The sequence below is a fragment of the Vicugna pacos genome, chromosome 8, assembly GCF_048564905.1.
Source record: "Vicugna pacos chromosome 8, VicPac4, whole genome shotgun sequence".
NCBI classification, from domain to species: domain Eukaryota; kingdom Metazoa; phylum Chordata; class Mammalia; order Artiodactyla; family Camelidae; genus Vicugna; species Vicugna pacos.
Window position 1 is genome coordinate 30993474 of NC_132994.1, and position 26501 is coordinate 31019974.

The window sequence follows — 26501 nt, forward strand, 5'->3', positions numbered from 1 at the left end:
TGCCATTCTTTAGCCTTTTTATTCACTGGCTAGTGAGTCAGTAATTATTTCATGTAAAAAAGATGGACATGATTTGAAGATTAACAGTGTTTTCCATCTATGATCCCCAAATACCACTTCCTATTCTCCCCACCCTGCAAACAACTCAGAACAAATATGCCTATTCTGGAAATCCTTCTGCAAGGGTCCTGGTTAGAAAGCCAAGATGGGAAAAATTGTGTGAGAATCCTGATAAAAAATACTAACCTATGATTGCATGTGCACAAAGAGTTTATTTACCAGGTTAGTTCTCACCAGAGAGAAGATGGGTCTGGATAAAAACGGAAGGGTAACAAAGAGGCCATGGGAAAATGCCCTGACACACTTCTCCAGAAGATAGGAATGGGTTGCCATACACTGGACAGAAGCTGGAAATGGTTCTAGGGGTCAGAATCCATACTAATTAACTTTAACAGTGTAACAACTACCCAAAAATGTAGTGGCTAAAACTTCAAACACTTATTATTTCTCATATATCTTCGGGTTGGCTGGGTGACTCTTCTGGCCTGGACTGGCTTGACTTGTGGCAGGATGGCCTTACTCACTTGAGTGGCAGTTGGCCTGATGGTTGATCTAGAGGGGACCTCACTTGGAAACTTCATCTTTGCTTCCCACGTTCTCTTCTCCTCCAAAGGTCCGAACTTCTTCCCATTGTGGTCTTGGTTCCAAAGAGCAGCAGGAGAGCAAGCCCCAGTGCATGAGGGCTTTTCAAGCCTGTGTTTGGATCTCGTCTGTTCCACTGTTCAAAACAAGTCACAGACAAGCTGAGAGTCAGCGTGCGAGTAGGCTTCCCAAGAACACAGACACGGGGAGAGGAGTTATTGCGGCCAGCTTTGCAAAGAGTCTATCACAGAATTGGAAGATGCATTCTTTACACTTTTATCTAGGGCGGGCTCCCATGACCAGCTTTGCCACATTTTGTACTTTATTCCTTCAAACTTCAACTTCTATTAAAGTTCCATCTAAGATCACTGAAAAGTTGGTTTCTCTTAGAAGTATTTCAATTTTTGATATTCCTGTTAATTTCAGAAATAGAAATCTTACCATTTTTTCTTAAATCTAAGATCTATTAATAAAGACTGCAAATATTTCAGGTAGACATCACTAATAAACATACTGACACTACCAACTGCCATATTGAATACTGCATAAGTATTCATTTATTGAATCTATTCTACAACTGTTTATTGTGTACCTACTTCAAAGAATAAAAGCAAGCAAACACATCCATACTCATGTAGCTAGATTATTACTACATTGTAAGAGGAAAATGATGCTAGTGATGCACCATCATTAAATCCTGGATCTTAGTTTTCCAGAAGTAAGGAAATGGGGATAAATTTCCTATTAATCTGTATTTTTTCTGTTTTCATTGTGCCCTTAAGCAATAGCAGAGCAGGATTAGGACTGTGCACTGTCCCTGGCATCCAGCATGGATGCTCCAATTCAGTTGTCTCCAAGTGGAATAAGCACAGAAGACAAACCAATGAGAAATGGGAAATACACAATTACAATTTGATTTTTATCTCATTATCTTAAAGTTCTACTTTGTATATGTTTTACAATGTACATAATGTATTAATACACAAGTGTATGCATATAATCTATAAGTAAATAAATGTACATATATTGGAGGTGTGTGCTCATTGATGAGGCACAACATAAAATTTTTTACCCCATGGCTCTAACAATTTACAAATTTAAAATATAAATTTTTAAAATTTAAAAAGAACTATAATGATTCTTTCAGAAGTTGGAGCTAGGTGAGGAAGTTTGATTTTTAAAAGTTAGGGTCTATAGTTTTATGTATGACTATGATACTTACTGTTGGCAAGGCTGTGGGCTACATACAGTATGATATTGTAATAATAAGTAGACTTTCTGCTGAGCTTCCTTGTCTCCTGGCTGGCTTACTTGACCAGACTATCCATTCCAAGGACGCTTTACGGATTATTTCTAGCCAACTGCCTTAAAATGTTGAATTATGTAGACTCCCCCAAAGCCATGCATTTTCAACATTAACAATTTTTAAGTGACACCTAATTTCTCAAACTTTGTAGAAATTTATCCAATTTTTAGATAACTCATGAGACTTTATAAATTCTAACGATGGAGAGAACAGAAAGGGGAGGGATAAATTAGGAGTTTGGGATACGCAGATCCAAACTACTATATATGAAACAGATAAACAACAAGATCCTAATGTATAGCACAGGAACCTACATTCAATATCTTGTAATAATGTATAATGAAAAAGATTATGAAAAAGAATATATACATAACTGAATCACTATGCTGTATACCAGAAACTAACACAACATTGTAAATCAACTATACTTCAATAAAAATTTTTAAATTTTTCAAAAAGAGAACGTTAGAAATATGAGAATGTTTAAACACATAAAATTAAAGAGACTAGTATGAACCACCATATACCTATACCAAGATTTAAGTTATTAAGATTTTGCCACATTTGCTTCATTGAACCATTCTTTCATTTTTTGAGTTCTTTTTAAAAACTGAGTTTTCAAAAAACAGGTTTTAAAGAGTGTTCTCCACAGCATTAATAAACTTCTCATACTTTACACTTTAACCAAATTTTTTTCAAATAAGTAATACACTCACATGGTTCAAATATCAAAACTATGTAATAAGCATATACTAAGTCTTGCTCCCACCACTAGTCCATCCACTGTCATCTCACTATCTGTCCCCAATAGGCAAACGTTTCATGTCTTAATGTAACTTTCTAGTGTTTCCATATGCAAATAACACATATAAATAGTACATTCCTATTATCTCCTCCCTTTCTCACAGAAAAGGCAGCATATGTGGTGTCTCTGGCATGCAGCTTTTTATATTCAACTATGTATCCTGGAGTCCTTTCCACATAAGTATATAGAGATTTTCCTTCTGTTGTATCAGTGTACCATTGCTTCGTATTTACTCAGCCCCTGTTGATGGATACAGGTTATTTCCATTCTTTTGCTATGATAAAAATGTTCAATCCACATACACACATAATTTGCGGTGTGTGCACTTGTATCTGTAGGATAATTTCCCAGAAGAGGTATTGGTAGGTCATAGAGTATACTTACAATTTTAATAGATTTCACCAAATTGCCCTCTCTAAATGTTGTGCGACTTCTGCACTCCCACAACAGTGTATGAAAGTAGTGGTTTACCCACAGACTTGCCACAGAGTGTGCTGTTAAACTAGGACTTTTGCCAGTTCTATAGGAAGCACAAGTGTGTTATAACTTTTATGAATGTTAAGATTTCTGCCCATTTAAGTTTTCTCTTCTATATGTGAGTGAGGTTTCAATAGATACCTTATAATTTGGGCAATAGTGCTTCCTTTATCAACTTTTAATTTTGAAAATGAGATAAATTATGCTTGTGATTGGCATATAGAAGTCTAAAACAAGCATTTGTTACTGGAGTTATTTTTCTTTTTACCATAATAAATGGGGGGGAAAACCCTAAGTTGATCTAGTCAGTTTTCTGCAGAAAGATGATATTTTTTCAATGAAGAAGCAAAATCATCTAGTTCTAACAATGAAATGTCAGGTTGAATTGTGCCCTCTCCAAAAGATGTTGAAGTCCTAACCTCCAGTACCTGTGAATGTGACTTTATTTGTAAATAGAGTCTTTGCAGATGATCAAGTTAAAATGAGGTTATTACCGTGGGATCCAGCAAGCAAATACAATACTAGTCCTTCCTTATTCTTAAACTCTAATTTAAACAATGTTTTGGAGCAGGAGAATAAAGATGTAAAGAGGCTAGTTTTTCAATATTTCAACACTCAATATTTGTAATTCATAAGTAAAATGATACACTATCTGAGATTTACTTTTATAAACTACAGTCATTAAAAAAAGGGGAGGGTGAGATATAACACACTGCATTCTGTTTTCTAAATGTCTGGTTAATTATTTGCTTGAAAATGTAATTGGGGTGCATTCTCATGCACTAATTAAAAAATGACATGTCTTTCAAATCCACTATGTGCCAGGCATTGTTGCAGGCATTGGGGGTATTAAAAAGAGTAAGACAGAGCTTGTGCTCTCAGGGAGTGATGCTCAGATGTAATTTTAAGAGTAAAGTAAACTACCATCATAGCATCAGGTAAAAAGATAACATTTTTATAAAGTAATTGCCAAGAGCCACACATAAATGAGAAATTCAGTTGTATTTAACTTTTTCTTATGGCTTTTCATCCATTTCTCATCGTGCTAAAATATTCTTTAGTAAGTGCTTAGTCTATCAAAGTTCATTATCTCCCCTTCCTGGCATCTGATATGAAATAATAAATAAAGTATTATAATGTCCCATTTTTCACTTTTGTGATAGCAGCATGATGCTATGATGATAATTAGTTTGAAATCAAAAAGAAAGATGACCTCATGATTGTTCGGAATACTAACTTAGGTTATATTTCAATGTTTTAGTTTTTGTTTTCTGATTACAATTCTCAGGACTATAAATATACTTAAAGTCTTATAAAGCACCTAAAAGACAGAGTACTGGGAAAAAATAACTAGTTAATTCTGTAAGTGTATTATTTGTAAGCTCCACTCATAAATTGAAAATTACTATAATGCTTTTAAGTCAAAGCGTATCATATTTCAGATGGTGATATATAATTAATTGCTATTTTTATTTCTAGTGATCAATGTCTGCATCCTTTTCTACTAAATTATATTTGAAATAATTATGTAAAGTATGTAGCATTATAACAAATCAATTGCAATTGACTGATACAATAGTTTTAATTGAGAATTGTATCTAAAAGAATCCTCAGTACTACCCAATGAGTGACGTGAAGTACTTGCAAATGAAAAGGCATCTTTAAAGTCAGTCACATTCTACACATGCTCAATGGAAAGTTGGACTGCCTTTTAGGAAATGTGTCAAAGGTAGCCAATCTGGAAACTTCTTACAGAGTCAAATGGGATTTTGCTTCTGATCAGTATGTCTGCATTAATCACAACCCCAGGTCGGAAGTGTTTTTTCTAGACCGTGGTTATCCCTGACCGATGAACCGGTTTCCTGACCCTAATCCAGAAACTGGAAGGGAGAATATGATTAACATTACATAGCAATGGTTTAGATGCCTTTCAGTCATCCAGCTAACTGGCCTTTACTAGTCATGTTCAAAGTTTTCCACTTTTAATAATTTGCGCTCTAACACATCTGATTTTTGGTTTGCTGAAATATTTAATGCCTTTCATCAGTTCCACAAAATAGTCTGTATTTGATCAGATCAATCAATTCACAGATCACAAGGCTGTGTTCAGTTTTGCAGCTGGTCAGACAATGACTGACCAAGACTACATATTTGGTTCTGAGAAAACAAAGGGAAACTCCGAGTGACAAGAAGACACTACGAAGTTGTTAGAAAATAATAGGGGGAAAGGCAGTGGTATTTAGGAATTCACTAACTCCTAGTACCTCCTGAGCGTTTGTTAGTTAAGGAGCAGACACCGGGACTGAGGATACGATTTGGTACCTTCTTACAGTGTGGCTCCCGCCTCCCTCCGGGCACAACCCTGGCACCGCCTGCTGAGGCTCCTCCAGGATCCGTGCAGCGCGCGGCGGCACCGGAGTGACAGGCCCCGACGCTAACAGCAGCCAAGAGAACAGCCCGCGGCGACGGCGACCGTGCGCGCCCACAGACCGCACGGGGACGCGCCTTCGGGTCGGGGCAGGAGGCGCGGGTCCCCGGGAGCCCGCGAGGAAAAGCTCCGCCGCCGCCGCCGCGCGCGCCCGTCCGGCCCAAGAATGAATGGAAAGTTCAATCTCGCGCGCTTGGCGCGGGCAGCCAATGGTGCGGCCCCGAGCGGCGGCGGGCAGGTGTGCGCGTGCCGCCGCCTGACGCAGGGCTCGAGTCGAGCAGCCTGGTGTCGCCGCCGCCGCCGCGCCCCGCAGCCCCCCCACCCCGGCCCGGCCCCCTCCTCCCCGCCGGGCTGTGGCGGCGGAGCGGCGGCGACAGCGGATTCCGCGTCCGGCAGCCGAGCGCCGCCCTCGCTCCCCGGCCCCTGTGCGCCGCGTCCCCTCGCCGGCTCACAATGTGCTGACCCGCCCAGCCCGGCCGGCGCATCCCGGGTCTCCGGCCACCGCGCTCCCTCAGGAAGTGACAGACTCCAGGCCCCTTCCTCTGCCCCGTCCCCCCGACTGAACGCCACACACGTACTCACACCCTCTCCCCCGCTCACACCCGGGCGAACGACGCGACCATGAGGCCCCGGAGGTAAGCAGTGCGCCCCGCGGCCCGGCGAGCGCGAGTGTGGCCGGGTGTGCGCGCGGGTGCGGACGCCGCTCGCGGCCCCGGGTCTGGCACGTGAGCAACGTCGAGGGGAGCTCCGTGGCGCGGAGCAGGAAGAAAGGAGGAGGCGCGAGCGCCAGGGAGGGGGAAGGACGGGGCCAGGTGGGGAAGTGACAGGTCTCGCAGCAAGTTGCCGCTCGGGAGCCGGAGCGGCGCCCTGCCTTCGCCGGCCCTGATTTATTGCCCCCGTGTTCCTACCGAGATGCGGACGGGCGATGTACTTCCGGGTTCACACCTTTCTCTCCCCGCGCCGCGCCGCTGGGTCGGCGCTCCGTGCGGGCGCGGCGTTGCCAGCGCGGCCGCCGGGTCTCGCCGCGGCGGTTCCCGGCCGGCCGCCGAGCAGGCGGAGAGCAGGACAGCCGGACGGGGACGGGCGCGGACGACTTGGGCGCGATGGTGCGACGCGGGCTGGGGTCTCGGCTGCGGGTCCGCGCGGCCAGGGTGGGCGCCTCGGGCCAGCGGGGCTGCGCCGCCAGGGGGCGTCCGCTCCTGCCCTTCGCGCACTCCGCCGCGGAGCTGCTTTGTAGCCGGCAGGCGTCGGGGATCCTTTTTGCTTCGGGATTGGTAATGTAAATTCGTGAATTAAAATTAAAGATTTGAGGAGAACGGAGAAAAACGCACTTGGATTTAGGTTGCTTTTGAAAAGAGAAAAACCAAAGAAGAATCGATACCTTCTCAGAAGCAGTAACTGACTACTGACTGGAACACTGAATGCGGGTGCCTTAACGAGGATTTGTACTCCAAAAACTTTTTTTTTTTAATTACACGTTGGTAAATATTGAGTGTTTTCGAGTAACATCTTACAGTATGTATTTAGTGTCCTCATTGCGGAAATTTCTTAAATGTAAGTAATAGTCCGCCATTTTGAATTGTTTCATGTAACAGACTGAAATCTTAGGTTCCTGTGTTTCCTTGAGTTCCTTTCTGTGGATTTTTTTTCATCCATAGGATTTTGAGGTTACCAGGTATTATTACTGTTTATAGAACTAAAATCTTCACTGAGGATTTTTATACTTAACAGTTCTTAATGCGTGGGAAAATATTCTGGTGTTGTAATTTTTATTTCTTGGTCAAAATATTGTGGAAGTTAAAATTACACATGACAACTGGTATTGGAATGAATTTAAAACATTTTACAACATCCTTGGAAAAGTATGACTTAAAATGATTTTTACTCATATCAAAAAAATCCTCGTTTCATTTTTTGTGCATATTATTACCATGTTTAGCTAGGTGATAATGCAATAATGCTTTTTAAAAAATGCATCTGTTAGTAAAACAGATTTTTTAAAGTCCAACAATAAGTTATGGAACATCACAATTTAATTTTATAAGGATTTCAGGGAAGCTTTAAAATTTTAAATTGAACTGTTGGGAATTTATGCCGGTTTATGTGATTTTCAAAATATAAATTGAATTTGTTATGAAATATATGCCATTTTTTTCTGCTATGGATATGCACAGATGTAATAGAGGAATCATATTATAAATTAACCATACAATATCTAATAGTTAGTGGTCCATTAGGATAATGATTAGACCCTTGTCCATTTTGGGCACAACTCTTGTTTCTCATATTCTTTATCTCTACATGTATGAAAGAGGACAATCCAGTGTCCCTAAATTTCCTAAAGAGCTTTAGTAATTAAACTGACATAGGCCTCTTTCTAGTGCTTGGTGGGGAGGGGAAGGTACTACAGATGAATAAAATGCTTTATTTGACTTTTTCCATTTTACAAATAGGATCAGCTTGATAGTAAAATGTCAAAAGAATGTAAGGATCTGCGTCAATTTGTAGTACATATTGGTTATTAGAACTGTTTATAGGTGCTTCTCAATAGATCTAGAACCAAATGATTCAACGATCAATTATCATTAATCCTTGTCAAATTGTGGAGTGTCTTATATGTCTGTGCCTGATTTCTTTCAGAAACAGTGAAAAATTTGTTGTGAAATTAATCAGGATTTAAATTAAAAATTGACTGTATGATGGGGAAAAATGCAGTTAACTGTACCTCTTTGTAAGTGAAGCAGATTGAGCTTTAATATGGTAGTGCTCAAAGTTAGTTTTTAGGATGACTTATTTTAGAGTATGTTGTCCATGTAAATTTAAAAGAACCACAAGAATTTTAGTAAATATAGTGGATTTAAGGGGGTTTTTTCCTGTGTATTCTGAACAAAGAAGATTAAACAGATCTTAACCTAACAGTTTGATGTTTGGTATCTGATCATGTAACTTTTTTTTATAACATATTGCTAACATAATGACACAAAATGACACAAATCATGATTAAGAGAAAAATAAGTTATTAAATAAAACATATATACATGTTTTTCGATAACAGTCTTTAAGTATAGGACTGTTGTCTCTTTAAAATAACTGAAGTACTCTTCCAAACTACCAAATTTGGGGACTATGTTAGAAAGCTCAGGTAAGGAAATTATCTGTAAACATACATCTTAATCTCTAGTGGAGCTGACTGAAAAAAAAGGAAAATAGAGATGCAGAGATTAATCAGTTCAGAAGTAATTAAAGCTATTGATTATGAAAGGGACTTTACAAAATTTTGATCAGCTTAAGAGTTTTCTTATGTGGTAATTTTTAGTAGAATATTATTTTCTTTTAAAATTCTGTAGTCTATAAGTGCCCCAAAGTGCTTATGTTTAATTGCTTTAGAACCTGTGCTTGATTTTCTTCCCTTTTAAAGGGATTGTATTTTCTTTACGATTAAGTACCTTTTTTGATGATCCAGAAGGTAAAGAATTTCTAGTTTGCTAAGCAGAATAATGAAAATTCTTTACATTGCAAAACTTAAAATTGATTTATATGAAAATATCTACAAATATATGAAGTGCAGAATCACATCGGTTTGAGAAACTTGCCCAATATGTACATGTACACTGTGTTAGATTTCTCTGACACAATGACGAGCTATGAAGTCGCTGACCATAGTGCTGAACCAAGACAGCCATATTGGTCACTGTTAAATCTGACTGAAAATTGTACACAGAAACTGTAGATGTTCAAGTAGCATCATCACTGTAGGAAATGTATACATATATTTCATATATACTTTTTATGTATCCTTTTTATCCAAATGTATTGAAGTCAACCAAAAATTGTGATAGAGAAATTTTATCTGTGAAGTATATTAATATAACATTGATTTTGAGTAATGTCAGTAAAATCAATGGGATCAATGCTAGAGGTTTTCTCTCTTTTTGAAAGCTGCCACTTGCAGATGAAGACAAAATTTTTAAACCAATTTAAGCAACTAACGAGTTCTCTTAAAAACTGTACAATTTTAGGTGATACCACTATAAGCTTGAGTGTGAACTTGATGTTTGCAATTTTTGATTCAGGTTTATATCACTGTCAGACTGGCACTGTCAAAACCAACATCAAAACATGTGGTTATCAAAAATAAAACTAATTCATGAAATAAATTCCACTTAGAAGCAATAGTAAGATAGTTGTTTTCTTAATAAAGAGAAAAGTATAAATTTTTAAATTATAATGATCTTAACTTAGCACTTTAGGGAAATTTTCTATTGTTTGAAGCAGGACAAACACCAGGCTATCACTCCTAACAATACTATTGTATTCTGCATTGTATGAAATGAACACTGGTATGAAACTATTATAGAAATTACCTGAAAAGGAATGTTGTAATATGTTTAATATTTCAGTAAAAAGTACTATTTTAGGCATAGAAGTTTGACATTATTTTCCTAAAAATAGAATGGGTTGACATAAAGGATCATCAAATTAAGGGTCAAAGGTGACAAACCAGGACAAAGGGCATGCAGCTCATTTTCAAGCAATCAGTTTCTAGTTTTTTCATGGCTGAACAAAAGCTTAATTATATAGAAAAAAGGACTTAGTATTGAATGACTAGTTCTAATGGTGGAAAACATGTTTTAAATTTTTTAGATATTTTCAAATCAGTATTTCTTATTTGGGAATGGAAGATCCAAAAGCTTTTATATTTTTCAAACAATTCTTTTACATAACATTTTTTTCAGACTCTACAAAAATGTTTCAGTTAAAATATTCTGTACTGTATTGGTTAAAAACAGACTTTACTTTTTTATAGATATAAAATTTTAGGGAAAAATCTGCAAATTATGTTTTATCTTTTTTTCATTAATTTCTTGGTTAAAATCTTGATTTTTTAAAAAAAATTTATTACACCATTAGATCACTGGTAGTCATGTAAAAGTGAGCAGCCTCTAAAATATCTCGATCTTTATAAAATGTTTATTGAAACTATTTCATATGCACTAAAAGTTCTCATTTAGTTGTTAATCTCTTGTGATATCAATGTTAGCCATTAATATTGTATATTAAAACTTAGAGTGTATATTAATATATTTTTTTGTTAACATTGTGAATATATAGTAATATTCGGGCTAAATTAGAATTAGTTTTGTTTATCATACCAAGAAGATACTTTAAACTTTTGAAGTTATAGTGGGCCTTCAAAGTATATATGATTAGGTTCTTTAAAACAGGACTTTTGCCATTATTTTGACTCTTTTTAATCTAGAACTGCTATTGTTTTTTTCTTTTCCTTCTATTCAATATGACCTCACCAATGAGTCAGGTATGAGCTTTATTATATAAAATTGTTGTTTAATATGGTGGAAAATACAAACTATTTGCATTAGCAAAACCAACTGTGCCATGACTCAATTGTGTTACAACATTCACGTTGAAGCTAAAGAATTGTGCTTAACAATTAACATTGTTGCCTTTAAACAACCTTGACAATATGCCAGTTGACTTAAATTATTTTTCATTGAAATTTTTTATTATCTGGAATAAATTATCTTTTGCTACAGCATGTGAAGAGAATGCTAAAGCTGCCCATATCTTCTATGAAACCAATAAAATTTCAATTTGTAAAATGAGGAAGTTAAAGTCATCTCTGTGATTCAGTATTACAAATACTAGCCTCCAATTTAAGGTTAACTGTTTACATGATATAAACAATAATTTTTGTTTCATAAATATAAAAAACAATGTAATTTTGAAATGTTTTCCCTCAATAATACAAATTTTTCCATTCTCCAAAGATAATGTTCGAAATATTTCAGTGAAGTTTCCTGTTTTAACACTGCATTTTAACACCTGCGTGAAAATCACATGTAACTATTTGTCTTAACTTTAAAGTAGATTATTTTCTTTCATTTTCTGTATCTGTATATAATTGAAGTTACAGCATTTTCAATTTTATATAAAATTACAGTAGGATGTTCAGTTAAATTACATAGTAATTTATCCTGGTTTTGCTTAGGCAACACTAGAATTTAGTCTATTGACTGATTTGCAAAAAAATAATTAAAATGAAGATTTTTACTACATATTAAACATTCCTTTAGGGGACAGTGAAAAAAACCATTTTCATAAAGCAACTTCAATACTGAGCTTCCACATCTGATGTTTTATTTCATCTGTATATATGTTATCTTTATAGTAAATGTAAATAAATACTGTGCTTTAGGTTTTACTCTGGTGTTTGTAGTATGTTTGCTCTATAATTTTAAGTAGAATCAGTTAAAAACTTTTCCCTCAACTATTCTTCTAAGAAAGGAAAGTGACGTTACTGCCTACTTTGCTTTCCAAAAAATATATTTAATTCAATTATGGCTGAAACATTGTAAACAGACTAATTTTTGTTACAAACCGTAAAATGAATATTTAGTAAACTATAATGTGCTTTACACTTACATTATTTTAGATAATACTGATAACAAGAGAAACAAAAATCTGTTACCTTAAACATTTTTTAAATGTTGAGAAATTGTTTTGGTGAGAATACATAATGAAATAATTTTCCTTTTATTACGGTGAATATTTTTGATTGCCAGATCATTTTTGCCAACCTAAAGTAACTTTTGCACTTTATTAATATTAGAACTAAAAGCTAACACGATGTAAATTGAATTGAAATAAAGTTCTCAGTAATATGTTATGTAGTAGTATTTTATTTTTATTTATTACTACTCAATTCTCTGGGTTGACAGCTTGGCAGTTTTTAAATAAATTACAATGTTTAATGCATAGTAGTAATCATTTTCCTTTATATGGAATTGTTACAGTAGTGGATTAACAGTATGTAATGTACTTGAGAAGAATATTGTTACATATTTTGATAGGAGGAAATATGAAATTAAGTGTTTAAGTTAGGCAGTTATATAACAGTAAGTCTACCTTATATTTAAAATAAAATTATTGAAGTCACTTTATATGTACATATTTTACATTTACAATGATCAAATGATTAATTGCTTATCACACTCTCTTTTGGTGAAATGATGATTTTTAGGAAAAATTTGTATACAAATCCATTTAATTCACAAAAGGTATCCTAGAGATATTTAACCCAGGTTCTGAAATTCAGTAAGTCACTGATTCATTAAAAAAATGTGTATTGAACTCAAAAGAATGCTAAGATTACAATGACGAGATAAATATACATACTTCCTCCCACCACAGAGCATAGAATCAAGTTGGGAGAGAACATCTTCATGGGTTATTACAGTCAATTACAGTACAGTATTACATGGTAGAGGCATTGTACTCAGTATGAAACAATAAGAAAAAGATCTAAGTGGAGACTTAAATGATGATCTTGTGAAGGGGCCAATAAATGAATTTTAGGATATCACAGTTGTGATTAAATGTTTGTTTTTTTAACATTTACAAAAAGTATAATACTTAATAAAAATATCTGTGAATAAATTTACAAATAGCTGTTTTTTGGAGTATTCATGTATTTAAAGAATTATTTTCATTCTTTATTGTTACTATTTCATTTCAAAAAATAGTCACCTATAGTAAGAACGTGAATATTTAATATTGTGAATATTTTATTTAACAGCTTGTCTCATTCCTATCATAGTTCAGTAAACATTGGATGGATGGATTTTAATATCTGTACTTAAACCTAATTCTATTTTCTCTTCCAACTCTTTTGTTTTTGAAATTTTTAAAATCTTTACTTAACATCTGTGAAATATATTAATGTCTGTAAAATAACTCCACCTTACTTTTCTTTTGAAAAGGATGATAATACTAAAACTATCAATGACCAAAAAACATCATGTGTAAGTTTGGATAGTGAAAAATCTGAACATTTTTATCATTCAAATCGACTGGCTTTCTTTAAACTCAGAAAGCTCATAGTTACAGCTCTTCAAATTAAATAATGTTATTTAGCTAACTTCCTTACACCATTTGATTTTCACTTTATTAAATCACCATTCATACTATTTGTAATAATTTACCTGAATTATTTGAAAAAAATTTTGCAGACACTTTCGAGTTTTTTTTTCCCCCACATCTTTAGAATATGTTGTTTGGAACTTTTCTATAAATATAAGCAGATAAGATTAAGCCTGGATTGTGGGCTGTTAAAATAGAAAAACATGAGCTAGTTTTTGCTGCACTTTATGAGTAATATTTAAATACACCCTCACATAAACCAAATGTGCAAAATAAGACTTAGGCTCAATGTAAAGTAAAACTATTTCAATAAATTTTAATAATGAATTTCGTTAACATTAGGGTCTATCATTATCTTCTGCCTTTTGGTTGTAAACACAGGGTAACTGAAGGATTTAATGTACAGAGGTTCACGTGCCTTTTGTTCACATTCTTCCTCTATTCTTTTCAAATCTTATTCAGTGGGATTGTCATCCTTTGTAAGAAGAATCTTGGGTTAACATTCAGTAGAACTCTGCACAGAAAAGCCTCCATTTCGTTTTGAGAAGAAAATTAGGGTTGCAACTTAAGGAATTTACACATAATAGTTCGGTTTTTTGTGAGTTGACATAGTAGATATAGTTTGTAAAACTTAGTTAAGGAAGGAAGGAACCCTGTGTGATAGCAGGTGAGTGGATGCATGTGCAAACCAGTCCATTTTCCAAACCCTAATAACTCTGACCTGAGGATAAAAATTATAATTCAGTGGTCATCAGGCGCTTCTCTTCCAATTGCTCTACTTCATGACTGGGTGACCTCTTCATTGCAAGTTATATTGTGTTGTGACATCTGTCAGTGGATGTATTAGAAACATCAGTACTTACTCACTTCATCAAGAAACACAATATTGTAGGTTAGGTTCATTTTTAACTGTGGTTTAAAAAAATGAATGGGATTCTTAAATTACAATGTAAAATTAAATATTAAAAAATTTAAAACTGCATTTTGAAATCTGAATCTTTTGATGGCATCTTAATAGTCTTTAAGATGTTTTCTTAAACTACTGTCCTTTAGTTAGAATGAAGGCAAGTTTATGCCAACTGGTTATCTAATTTTGCTAGGTGAGTCTAAAATTGTAAAAAAAAGTTTACAGGTCACTTCACAGAGTCAAAACCTAAGCATTTTATTGCTTTCTAATGAGCCATTAAGCTGAAGAAGAGGCAATTAAATAAGCAATTAATGTAGTACTGACTTGAGCTCTCTGATTTTAGGTTCTTCAGAAGACAATGAGGTCATTCAACCAGGTTTCATCAGCCCCAGGTTAGTCTTTTTTAATTAAATATTTTACTTATCTGATATTTATTTAAAAAGATCACTGTAGGCATATGAGAAAACTTGACAGCCCTCAGGAATTCTCCACTTTGGCAAAATGGGTACCATATCCCACTGTGCTCCAGATTACTTCATGTATAAACTGATACTCCTACCAGAATTGCATGGATGAAATCTTCTAATTAACTCCTTTTCCTCTTGATTTTAGTAGTATTGGATTTTGTGATTCCCTTTTCCATAACTCATGCAAGATACATAATAGGTATTTAAATATTTATGGAGCTAAATAAAAAGTATTTGTGGTTTGTATATTTTTATAAAACCTGTAGCAAAATAGGCACTCACAAATATTTGTTGAATTAATTCAAAGATAGAGACTTGGCTACTGTTTTCGAATAATTTACTATAACATAAGTAGCACAACATATTAGACATTTTCCAGGAAACTATATAATTTTCCTAATCTAGGGAAGCTCCATTTAGTTTGCTTTTCATGAACATGTATCAGATTTGTTCCTTATACTGCAAAAATGAGTCATGTGAACTTATAATATCTTAAACCTACACTTTAAAAAAATATATATCCTTTTATTTATTTAGGTATATTGTAAAACCTAGACTTTTGTGTATAAATATTTTCTTATATTACTGAAATTAACTGAAAACTGACAACACTTTTCAGTAACAGTTTTATTTAGTAATAATGTGTTACTTTGGCTTCTGGTCATGAATTTGAAGTCTTGGCTCTTGACTACTACTTTTAAAACACACTTAAGAGCTATGAGATGAGAAAATTTATGAGCATTTATAAGTACAAGTAAAAAGATGTTATTTTCTTGTTAAGCTTATCAAATACAGGATTGTAGACAGCAAGAGGAAAGCAGTAGGGATCAAAAGGTGTAATGAGGAAACCACTGATAGGCATTGCCTTTTGACAAATACTTGACTTTTTCCTAGAGTGAATCCTTTGACATAGAGATGATGCTCTAGAGAATGTCATGAAAAAGAGGATTCTGAATAGTTACTACAATATTTTAATGTAGCAGCTAGTTTCCCCTTACTATTGATTGTGGTTTTTCTCTGGGTGCAAATTGGAGGCGGTCCAGAGGCCCTTTTCTTTTCTGTTGGGAAATAATGTTAACACCAATGTGTTAAGTGACTGCAATAAAGTTTCATGTTCGTGTTTCCTTGTTGATTAAAAAGGGGTTGGTCCGGAGAGATTCCACTTTCACCAAAAGAAAGGCTGGTTCCAGAGATGACATTTACACTACAGACATGAACATCTAATGCTCCAGTCTCCTCATTTTGCAGATGAGGAAACTCAAGGCCCAGAGAAGCTTATTGATCTGAGGTCACAAGGTCGCTAAATGGGACCAGAACTCTGGGCTCCAGTTTCTAGCTGGATACTTTTTCTCCACGGATCTGCCTTCCACACAGACATCTTTTAAAGCCTAAAAATTTCTTCTCATTTGCCTCCTCTTTTACTCCTGTGCTGTTTTTTCCCTTCCCATTTTCCATCAACCTGTCCTCTTCCCTCAAATGAACCCAAAGTGAAAATATTAAAGGAAATACCTGGGAAACAGTCCAGACTCTTATTTTAGTTATCTGTTTTAATAAGATTAAGATTTAAAGAATAAACTTTGATTCATTGCTTTGAGAGAGGGGGAAAATTGTATGTTAACATTATTTAGTGTAATTTCTACACTCAGAATATTTATTCCAAAAAGAACTTTAAATGATGAGGCATACGTGTTCAAGTAGTACAGGTGAAAAATATGGATTCATTTTTCAAATAAAACACTAAGAATCTTGCTTTTGTGCTATTCTGGGCAAGTCATGTAATGCGTATTAAATGATTTCTCTAAACCTATTGTTATAATTAAAGTCACTTAGGAAAGTATTTGTTAATCCTAGTTCAGAAAATATTTGAGAGGAGTAATAATAAAAATTTTATTTTTCCTTTTAATTGAAGAAGTATGTTAATAGAGTAGGATTTTTTGCTATTCCAGTTTTTAAAAAATAAGCTTTCTACAAAATGGTGGTATTAAAATAATGCCCCTCTTGTGAATTAATTTTGTTGCTCTACTTTGCTGAAACTTAACAGACCAAGATGAAGGACACATTTGCAAATGCTTGTTTTTTGAAATATAAAGGCATTTTGTCTGGCAAACTTTAATTTATGCTAATCGGTTCCTATATTTCCATAATTTATTTAATTACACCTGGGGAAATGTGTTAAGATATTTAAGGAAAAATTTCAAGAGATTTTTACAGCCATGCAAAAATTTTCAAATTGAATCAGTTGTGCTCAGGGAGAGCATTTTGCTTCCAGACAAGAAAATTAACTGAGAACGGAATTTTGCTCTTTGGAAACAAAAATCAATAGTCCCCATATTTTGCAGTGCCTCTCCTATAAGACCAACACACCCAGCTGAGTACTCCTTTCATTTAACTCAGTATTGTAAAAATTTCAAGGAAGTTATTTGCCAGGGAAGAAGTTTAATGAAACGCAGTGGGAGGGATCAGCAGTTTGCCCGACGTGAGGGTCCGCCGCTTTGGGGCGGGAAACCTCACGCCGCGGCCGGAGAGGGGGTTCCTTAAAATCGCCTCCCAGCCGCCCCCACCCCCCACCCGCTTCCCCGCCGACGGCTTTTCCTGATTCTCCAAAGGCGCGCGGCGGCATTTTCGCGGCTTCCCGAAAGGACGGCGCCAGGGGTCTGTCTGAAGACAGCTCCATTTTAGGCATGGCCTGGGGAAGGGGGAGTGTGTGGACATTTTCTCGGGTTCTCCTGCTCCCCCCTTCCCCTTGACTTGACTTTTCTGATTGCAGAGACTCTGACATCTCACAGATAAAGGGGTCAGATTATAAATAATAGATTATCTGGAAATGCAGTAGAAGTAGTAGATTGTGCCAAGTGTTGCCTTCATCCTGGTGAAGGCAGAGGTTTCTTTTGTTTGGTGTTCTTCGGGACAAAATGACAAACGTGAAAGTCCCCTAATTAGTGAGAAATCATCAACCTTCTTTGGACTGGCTGGACTTCTAGGGAGGAGGTGGTGATGTGAATAGAGGGAAAGGTGACTGGAGAGAGAAAGGGGAATGGAAGTGGTAGGGGCGGGCGGTGGAGGGAAAGGGCAAATCCGCTGGCCGGGGGTCTCGGCGACCCCGGGGCCAGAGCTGCGCGTGAAGGTCCGCGGTCACGAGAGCGGCGCGGGGCTGCAGACCCCGGCCTTATTTGCCAGGAGGAGAGCACGGGTGGAGTCGCTCGGCGCAGCCCCTCCTCCTAGTTTTAAGAAGAACCGAAGCATTGTTTCTGCTTTAGTACAAGTCACTCATTGCTTATAGTTGAAAACAACGACGGTGTGCTCTGGCACCTCTTTCGACTCCTTGCATTGTACTGTTGGAATTAAAACAAAAAAAAAGGAGGGAAGATAGAGAAAGAAAATGTGCACTTCGTTTTTTAAATGTAGAAACCTTAGATTGTGATAACCAGTGGGCGTATGATAGGTTATTTCCTTGATCCCCCCACCCCCGCCCTAGTGGTTTGACGATTCTTTGTACCTACTTGAACTCATTTTAAAGACATTTTTAAAGAAGTATGATAAATGAAGCTACTGAAACATTTGGCTTCCACAAGTACAAAACATGCGTTTTGAGTCAAGCATGGGTCTTTCTGGCACTAAAAACAAGTAGGAAATGAGAAAAAAATTAAAACCAGAAGACTTCAGGAAGGTGACAAATTGGAAAACGTTCTAGGAAATTCATGGGACCATTTTAAGTGAAAGAAGCACTCTATGAGCTTAAAGAGATTATGGTCAGTTTTATAAAAGGATCTTAGGCTCAAAAGATTGAGGGGGGGGAGCAGAAAAGACGAATCTATTTTAAAAAAAACTGTGCCATATCCCTGAAATGGGGACTGATATTTTCTGTCACTTCACTTTTCTTCCCTCTTTTCCCAGTTCGCTTCCCTGTTTCTCCCACCCTCTTCTCTTCCCTACTGTTACCCTTTTTTTCCCCTCCCCCCTTCCCCCAGGTATGTAAATGCATTTGCCTTAAATTCTTTGTGAATGAATGTTAGAGGATTTCTCAAAGTTCCCAGTTGGAAAAAGCCTTCTACCTGACTTGAAAGGCCGATGTCCCTCTCAGGAAATGAATGAGTCGATAACCTCTGACACCAGTGACCAGTCCAGTGAACCCTACCTTAATTCCACTAATACTGGAGGCCCCCAATCAGGCAAGACGAATCTCATAACCATACCATTCAATGTGGTTCACTTATAGTATTTCACACTTTTCCTCTGTGTATTTATAGGTTGGAATTTAATCACATTTAAGGAAGACAGATTCAGAAACCACCTACACATCTCTGATTTTTATGGTTAAACAATTTTCTAATTAAAAATAAACAGATAAAATATTGTTTACCATGAATGTGTCAATAACAAAAATAGATTATACTGGCCTGTGAATTTTATGATAATTTTACATAAATAGTAACATTTCCCTCAATTTGCATGAATACTTTTTCAGATTATTTTTCCATTACAAGATGATTTTAAAAGTAATTCTTTCATTTAAAATAAGAAAACATACACAAGTTATTAAAAGTCATTTTTCTGTTTCATATTATTCAAAATATTTAACCTAGAATACCATCATTCGTTACTTCATTAAGGTCGGTGTAATCAGTTGATTTCTGCTCTTAAAATAATGCCTAATAAATATTTTGTTAGCAAATAAATTTTTGAGAGCTTCAAGCTTTTGGGACTCTAGCAAAATTATTTGGATTTTTAGTTTTTCTTTCCTCTGTACCAGTTGGCACATGGTTATCCCTCCCCCTGCAAATAAATAAAATGAGAAGGCTTTGCCCTCTTTCTTGAGAAACAACAAAAGAAATAAACAGATTAAATATCTTTCCAATTCATCAATCTCGATTGACGCCTTTTACCACAAACAGTTGAAAATAACATTTATATAAATGCATTTATTTCAGATCTGAACATAAATTTACATTTCGTTTTTAATATGGAGAGGAGGTGCAAAGGAGTGCATTATGTGGGTTTTCAAAAGCTTTTCCATTCAAAATCCCTGTGTTTTAGTTTGTGTGAAACAATGTTAAGAGTTAGGAGTGTGTACATGTTTGGCGAGACCGGGAGGGGGATTGCGGGTATGGTGGGGGAGGGTCAACTTGGTAGCTTTGCTGAAGGGAAGTGGTATCTGTACAGTTTCTACGTAAACTGCTTGTTTAAGAAAGTGGGGGGTGGGGTGGGGGAAGAGTGGTGGTGCGTTTTACTGTTTCAAAAATAGGTGGTATTTCATATTCTAAAGGAAATCAAGCATTTCGGGTGGTATTTCATATTCTAAAGGAAATCAAGCATTTCTAGTTGACCTATAGTATTTACTGTAATAGTCGATGAGGGAGGCAATATTGGTGTCAGCATCTAGTAATCAACAATCGTTTGAACCAATTTTAAAGGTAGAGGGTAAGCATTTTCAAACTGGGGGCGGGCCGGGTAAGGGAAGGTGGGAGCCTAATCTATTATTAAATTTTCGTTTATATGACTCTTCCATCCCCTGGTAGTGGACTTTTTAAATGTCAGAGTCCAGTCTATACGATAGGAAGTTACCCTTTTTCTCCCACTTGCCCCTCTTTTACACCCTCTCCCCCTGCCCGCGCCTGCCGTTTTCTCCCCCACCTCTTTCTCCGGCTTTGCAGCCGCCAGTGCTGGCGGCTCCTCTTCACCTCCCCTGCCTGGCGCTCCCCTCCCCCTCCCTGCCCTACGTCGCCTTGCTCTTGGGGAACAATCGCCACTGATTGAGGTTCACTCTATGTTAGGCTGGAAAACTGGGCTGTTATTTAGGAAGTCATTAATCACATCTCCTCCCCCGGAAAGAGATGGCGGAGAAACCTGTGAAGTACAATTCCTTACCAACCCCCTCCAAAATGTTCCGAAATGGTAAACCTAAACACAATTTGACTACATGAAGGTGATAAGCGATTTTTCCGGTAGGATTTTATTTTAAAGTTGAAAAAAATTTCAGAGCACAGTCAGGTAATTTTGTGCTTTTGTCTTATTGTAGCTATAGGTTACCATTATCTAAAGTTTCATGAATATGTAATTAAGTTTAATTAGATCTTTTGTAAATTATGTATTTCCTATAAGAATTGAATTAAATATGAAATTTGCGTCCCAAGCAGGTTTACTGTTACCGAGCAGCTGAATTCTTAGAGGAAAAAAAGCGTAACATCGGTTGCTTTATTTAATGGCTTTTTCCCCCTAAATGAGATTATTTAGACAGGCTTGTGTGTAAGGCACGCGTGTGCACATATATGACTGCCGTTTTTCTAAATCGACGATTCACAAGGGCTCTCCATTGTGTTTAAGTAAAAGCACGAAATCAGCATTCTGATTTATCGTAAAGAAGCGTCCCAAATTGTCTTAAAGATAACATGTTTGAGGTTTTCGTGTTCATTCATAAATTATTTTGATGTCAGCATAGATGAAATGGCGATTGGTTATCTCTTCCTCTTGCCAGCCCCTTAAGGATCCGAGGTGAAATTAGTAGCAAGAAAGCATGTAATTGACAAAGTCACGTGTGCTCAGGGGGCCAGAAACTGGAGAGAGAAGAGAAAAAAATCAAAAGAGGGAAAGCACATTAGACCATGCGAGCTAAATTTGTGATCGCACAAAATCAAGATGTTAGATTGATGCAGAAGATCACTCCGTTCCAAAGGGAAAGTTTTCATCTCACGAGTTTGGAGCAGAGGGCCCGTGGGGCAACATGGCCGAAGGTTAATTTTCTTTTCTATTGTTTTACTGTGATTTTCTCTCTTGCTTTCTCCCCCCATCCCCCTCTCCCACCCTTCTTTGCCCGTCCCTCTCTTCCCCTTTTACCCCAATACTGGGCAATACCCCCACCCCCCATCGCGCAGTGGGGCTTTCTGCAACCTATTGTTATAGATCTCCAAAAATGTTTTGTACCGCCCACACTGATTCACAACTTGAAAAGCTTTCAGGGGGCTATTGTTTGAATTGTTTGAGTGTGATTAAGCGCAGTTTCAGTTAGTGAGCCCAAGAAAACTTTTGTACACCTGCCCCCTCCCCCATTCCACCCCAACTTTAATTGAAAGTTATTGGGGGGGAGGGGAATGCACATTGCAAATAACCCTGGATTCACTGCAGCCGCATGTGCATTAACTCGTTCTAACCATCTTCACGGTTTCTTTCCTCCTCGTGCCCGCGGGAGAGTACTTTCGCTGAAAATTTTTTCTTTGTAAATGGGATCAGTGTTAAATCAGCAATATGCAAGTAAAGTATTGCATGCTGTACTGTAATATGTGGCTGAAAAACGGAGTTAAATGAAAAAGTACACGTATGTACAGAAACGTGGAAGTTGTAATCGATAGAACAGTGTGGCTCCCTCCCTCCCCCACTTCCCCTTTAACCCTTTCATTTTAAATATTTTCTGCAGGAAAAAAGAAGGAATCAACCATTTAATAGCTTTTTTCCCATTTCCCATCCCCTACCCTCATCCCAAGCTGTTTTTTCCCCCCCTTTCAGTGAACAGTGCGGGAATACAGACTAACTGACTTTTTTTGTCCTGTTCTACTCAGGCGGGGCAACCAAAGGTGGTGGAGAAGAGCCCGGGAAGCTGCCGGAGCAGGCAGAGGAGGAATCCCAGGTTTTGCACGGAACCGGCCACTGTAAATGGTTCAATGTGCGGATGGGATTTGGATTCATCTCCATGGTAAACCGAGAGGGAAGCCCCTTGGATATTCCTGTCGATGTATTTGTACACCAAGTAAGCCAAACTTTTCATTTGTTCCGTCTTCACCTTTCTCCATCTGGAGGAGTTGATTGGTAGTTTTGCCAGTGGACTTATGATAAGGTGCCCTTCAAAATCTTCCTTACAGTCACGAGTGAATCCAGTTCTTAGCGTATGTGCATGGGCTCCTTCCTGGGTGTCTTCTCCTGAACAGAAAATGAATTCTTTGAAATTTCACTGCTGGGTGCTGGCTGACTTTAGCAAGTTCCCCTCTTCATTCGACAGAGAAATTGCCGTGGTGTAGCTTCCGGTGTTATTGGTTACAATACATTCTCTGGTGTATGCCTGGGCAGTGAGGGAGAGATGAATGAAGAAACAGTGATCATTTTAAGTTAAAAGAAAAAGCCAAATTGCTGTTATAAGTAACCTACATGTCCCCTTAATTTAGGCACCTCTAATCACAGTAGCTTCCCCTATTATTTCATCACTGCCTGCCTGGTAGTCATTTGTAGATTCAAATTAAAATAATTTGATTTCACAGTAAAATAACGTAGAACATTGTTGGCCTAGTAGGGACTTGAAATGCAAGAGAGGATTCTTGCTAATCAAACGTTTTAGAAATGTGCTCCCTGTAGGGCATAGGTCCAAGGACACTGTCTCTTTAAGAGACTGCACTCAAAAAAACATGTGGCCAGAGGCGGCTCTAGTTTGTGTGTTTAAAATGTGCTAGTCGGCTACTTGGGGTAAATTTCCACCACTGCTTATAGTGTGCTGTAATTTTTTAAGATACTTAAATACCAAATTGAATGTCATTGCTTCTCATTTTTGAAATTTTGCCCAGAAACAAGTAAATTAATACCTCTCCCCTTTCACTTCTCTCTCGCTTAATCTCTTCTTACTGAAAAAGGTATTTACAGTTTGCAAACTTGATTATTTCATCAAAAGAAGTTAAATAAATATAAAATAACTGTAATGAATTTTTAAATAGGAGTAAAAGGATTTAGGACTAAAGAGGTTTATTTTAGCTTGACATCTAAAGTAAAAAGAATTGAATGAATGGATATCGGTACTACTGGTTGCCTGACGTAGATACATGCAGGAAATACTTGGTATATTTGCATGAAAATTATGTGTTTTGTTTGATAGTGTGTTGCATGTTCCCAGCAATAATTTACAACCTCCTTTCCCCCATAAGGAATATCATCTTCAAATTAAGTATATAAACAATAGAAACATATGAAACCATTCTGTTTTGATCTGTTGTCCTGTGTACTTGGTAGCTTCCTGACCTTGCTGTGTGGTGTGTGTTTTCCTTTCCTAAAGGCCTGGCCATCATTATTGGTTGTTTACATGTGGTAGGATCAGCATAATCTGTGAATTGAAACAGGGTTTAAATACATAAATAGAGGTCCACAGACAGGCTACTGGATTTTATGCCTCCTACTTTATAGGGCAAAATGAAGCCACATTTTCTGCTTTTTTCCCTCCCTAACCTGAATGGCTGAAATCATTGACAAATCCATTTTCTCTCAGCCTCTGGCTTTCCCTCCTTTGAACCTTCTTTGGGTTGTTAAATTGTTTTTTACAGTCTCATAAATTTGTTTTATAGATGAATGAAAAAAATAGCCCTTTTCTTCTTTGAGTTCACCTTGTTATAATTTGATTTTCTCTGTTTACCTTTTAATATATTCAAATATTAGACATTTTACTAACTGACTTTAATGATTAGAAGCATGAGACATCCAAATTTAAGCTATTTAATGGTTACATGTTGATGAAACATTCCTATATCGTCTGAATTAAATGCTATATTGCTGGAAAATTTTTCTTTGTATAGATAGGGAACAGTTTCTAGAGAACAAACAGTGATTATTTGTATTAGATTTACTTAAACATGATGTATTTACTAATAGAACAATATTAAAATCATGTATGTGATAAAAATTCTCTCAAAATATGTATATTTGTATTGTTCATAAGAATATACCTGGATACATCATTAGGAAGAAGTATGTAAAAAGTCAGTAAAACTTAGGTATTAGCAATTTTGTGATTAAAAAACTACTGCAGTAATAATCTTTAAATTTAAAATTAGAAAGTGGCATTCTAGGACATTTTTTTTTTGATGATTACAGTATTTGTTTTTTGAAATGTATTTCAGTTTTTTCCTAGGGAAAATTGTTTAGAATCAGTTGCTTTGTGTTTGTTTGTTTTTTTCCTTCTCGACTTTGATGCCTAGGTGAAAGGGTTTCTGGAAACTTATCTAAGTTACATATAAATCATAAGAATAATTGTTTTGAAGAAGGCAGGATCCTACTAACTTTAGCCAAATAACTACAAGTAACAGTTAGATGGCCATCATTGATGTGTGCGGGTATCATGTGAGCATCACTTACCACCATCAGGTTGCAATTCAGGACCATTTTATGAAAGTTTTTAAAACATTTTAAAAGTTACTATGTTAGCTGCCATATCTACTGTATGAACGTTTCTGAAAGTATAGTAGGTTTTATGTATAATTATAAATTAGATTTTTTCTCCATTATGTGTCTATGCTATTTTGTTATGAAAGAATAGGCATCATAGATAATTAGAAATTTTAAATTTATTTAAAAAAATTATGAAATGTTCAACTGGAACAGTATCTAGTCATTATTTTAAATATATGAAATAGTCTTTTTTGGCTGTTTAAAAGTACATGTGTCTGGATTTTTAAAAAGTGTTTTGAAACATGTTTTTAATAATATGTATTTGGGGAAATTAAAAAATGATTTTAGTTTCTTTAAGGTAATATTTAAAAATTCATGCCAGGGTACTGAGGATGTCTTTTCCTCCTTTAAAAATTTTGACTGCAAAAAGCTGCACATCAGAAACAATTCTGTTGCTATGAAATGAAGAGTTTATGTGTGAGTGCATTCTTAAAATAGAGCTGTACATTTACAGTTACGTAATTCTATTTAAAATTTGTTGGCAGTAGTACAATCAAACTTTCTTTCAGTTTCTGTGATGTTGCCAACTCCTCAAAAATAAACGCAAGACCTAGGTGCTGTACTTTCTCTATCTTCAGACTTGTTGGTAAATGTAGTGAGGCTCTGCTATTTGAGGATGGTGTGGGACCACTGGTTTAAAATGACAGTCTCCACTGGGCTTCCTAATGTTCACTTGTGATTTAAATGATCGTATTTTTATGGATTTGTAATGAAGAGATGTATTATTACACATTTTAATACTGAAACATTGATAGCATTCAATATTTTAAAGCAAGTTAACAAAAGGTATAAATAACATTTGTGAATTTTGTCACAGCTCACTGTTTTTGAAGTGTTCCTCAAAATTTTTAATATTTAAAATTTTTCATGATGATTTAGTTTGTAAATAAATTTGTAGGAATTTCTTACTTAAACATCTAATGCAAAACAGTTTTGTTTCTCAATTGAAGTAAGAATATGCATGATTAATACAGATTTGTAAGTCTTAAGTTCTTACTAAGGTGATTTCATCAATTAGAATTAATTATTTTGTAAGTGCTAATAATTAATACTCATCAGTTTATTGTTATTAGTAAGTTTTTAAAAATTTGCATCCACTGTTATTTTCAAAGTCATTATCTTAACTAATTAGATAAAACGATCATTTGAACTTTATTTGTTCATGGGAGGGCTGGAATCCATTCTCCTTATTACCCTCTCTTTAGCTCATTTATATAATAGTATTTTCTTGTTGGGTTATATATTTGAGATTCTTTGCCATCAAATATGGTACAAAGTATTTTTGACATAAATATACTTCATTTATTTCACAGTTTATGTAATAATTTTTTTCCAAA

The 26501-nt window shown here is 36.2% G+C and overlaps 1 protein-coding gene and 1 long non-coding RNA gene across 5 annotated transcripts in view; one reads left to right on the forward strand and one right to left on the reverse strand.

Annotated features, from left to right (window-relative positions):
• Positions 1–252: 252 nt before the first annotated feature.
• On the reverse strand, positions 253–6311 carry LOC140697855 (uncharacterized). Its single transcript, XR_012075228.1, has 2 exons — positions 6241–6311; positions 253–1055 (listed from the first exon to the last, which is right to left on the reverse strand). It is a non-coding gene; the product is annotated as an uncharacterized lncRNA (long non-coding RNA).
• LIN28B (lin-28 homolog B) overlaps positions 6238–26501 on the forward strand; it is a 115795-nt gene continuing 95531 nt past the window's right edge. Inside the window, exons 1-4 of one of the 4 annotated variants that reach the window (XM_072966296.1) lie at positions 6856–7212; positions 14850–14898; positions 21446–21701; positions 22524–22711. In XM_072966296.1, coding sequence (XP_072822397.1) covers positions 21692–21701; positions 22524–22711 — 198 coding nt within the window. In that variant the 5' untranslated portion in view covers positions 6856–7212; positions 14850–14898; positions 21446–21691. Of the gene's footprint in view, positions 6294–6855; positions 7213–14849; positions 14899–21445; positions 21702–22523; positions 22712–26501 lie in introns of those variants that run through there. The other 3 variants (XM_072966293.1, XM_072966292.1, XM_072966295.1) reach the window with 3 other exon arrangements.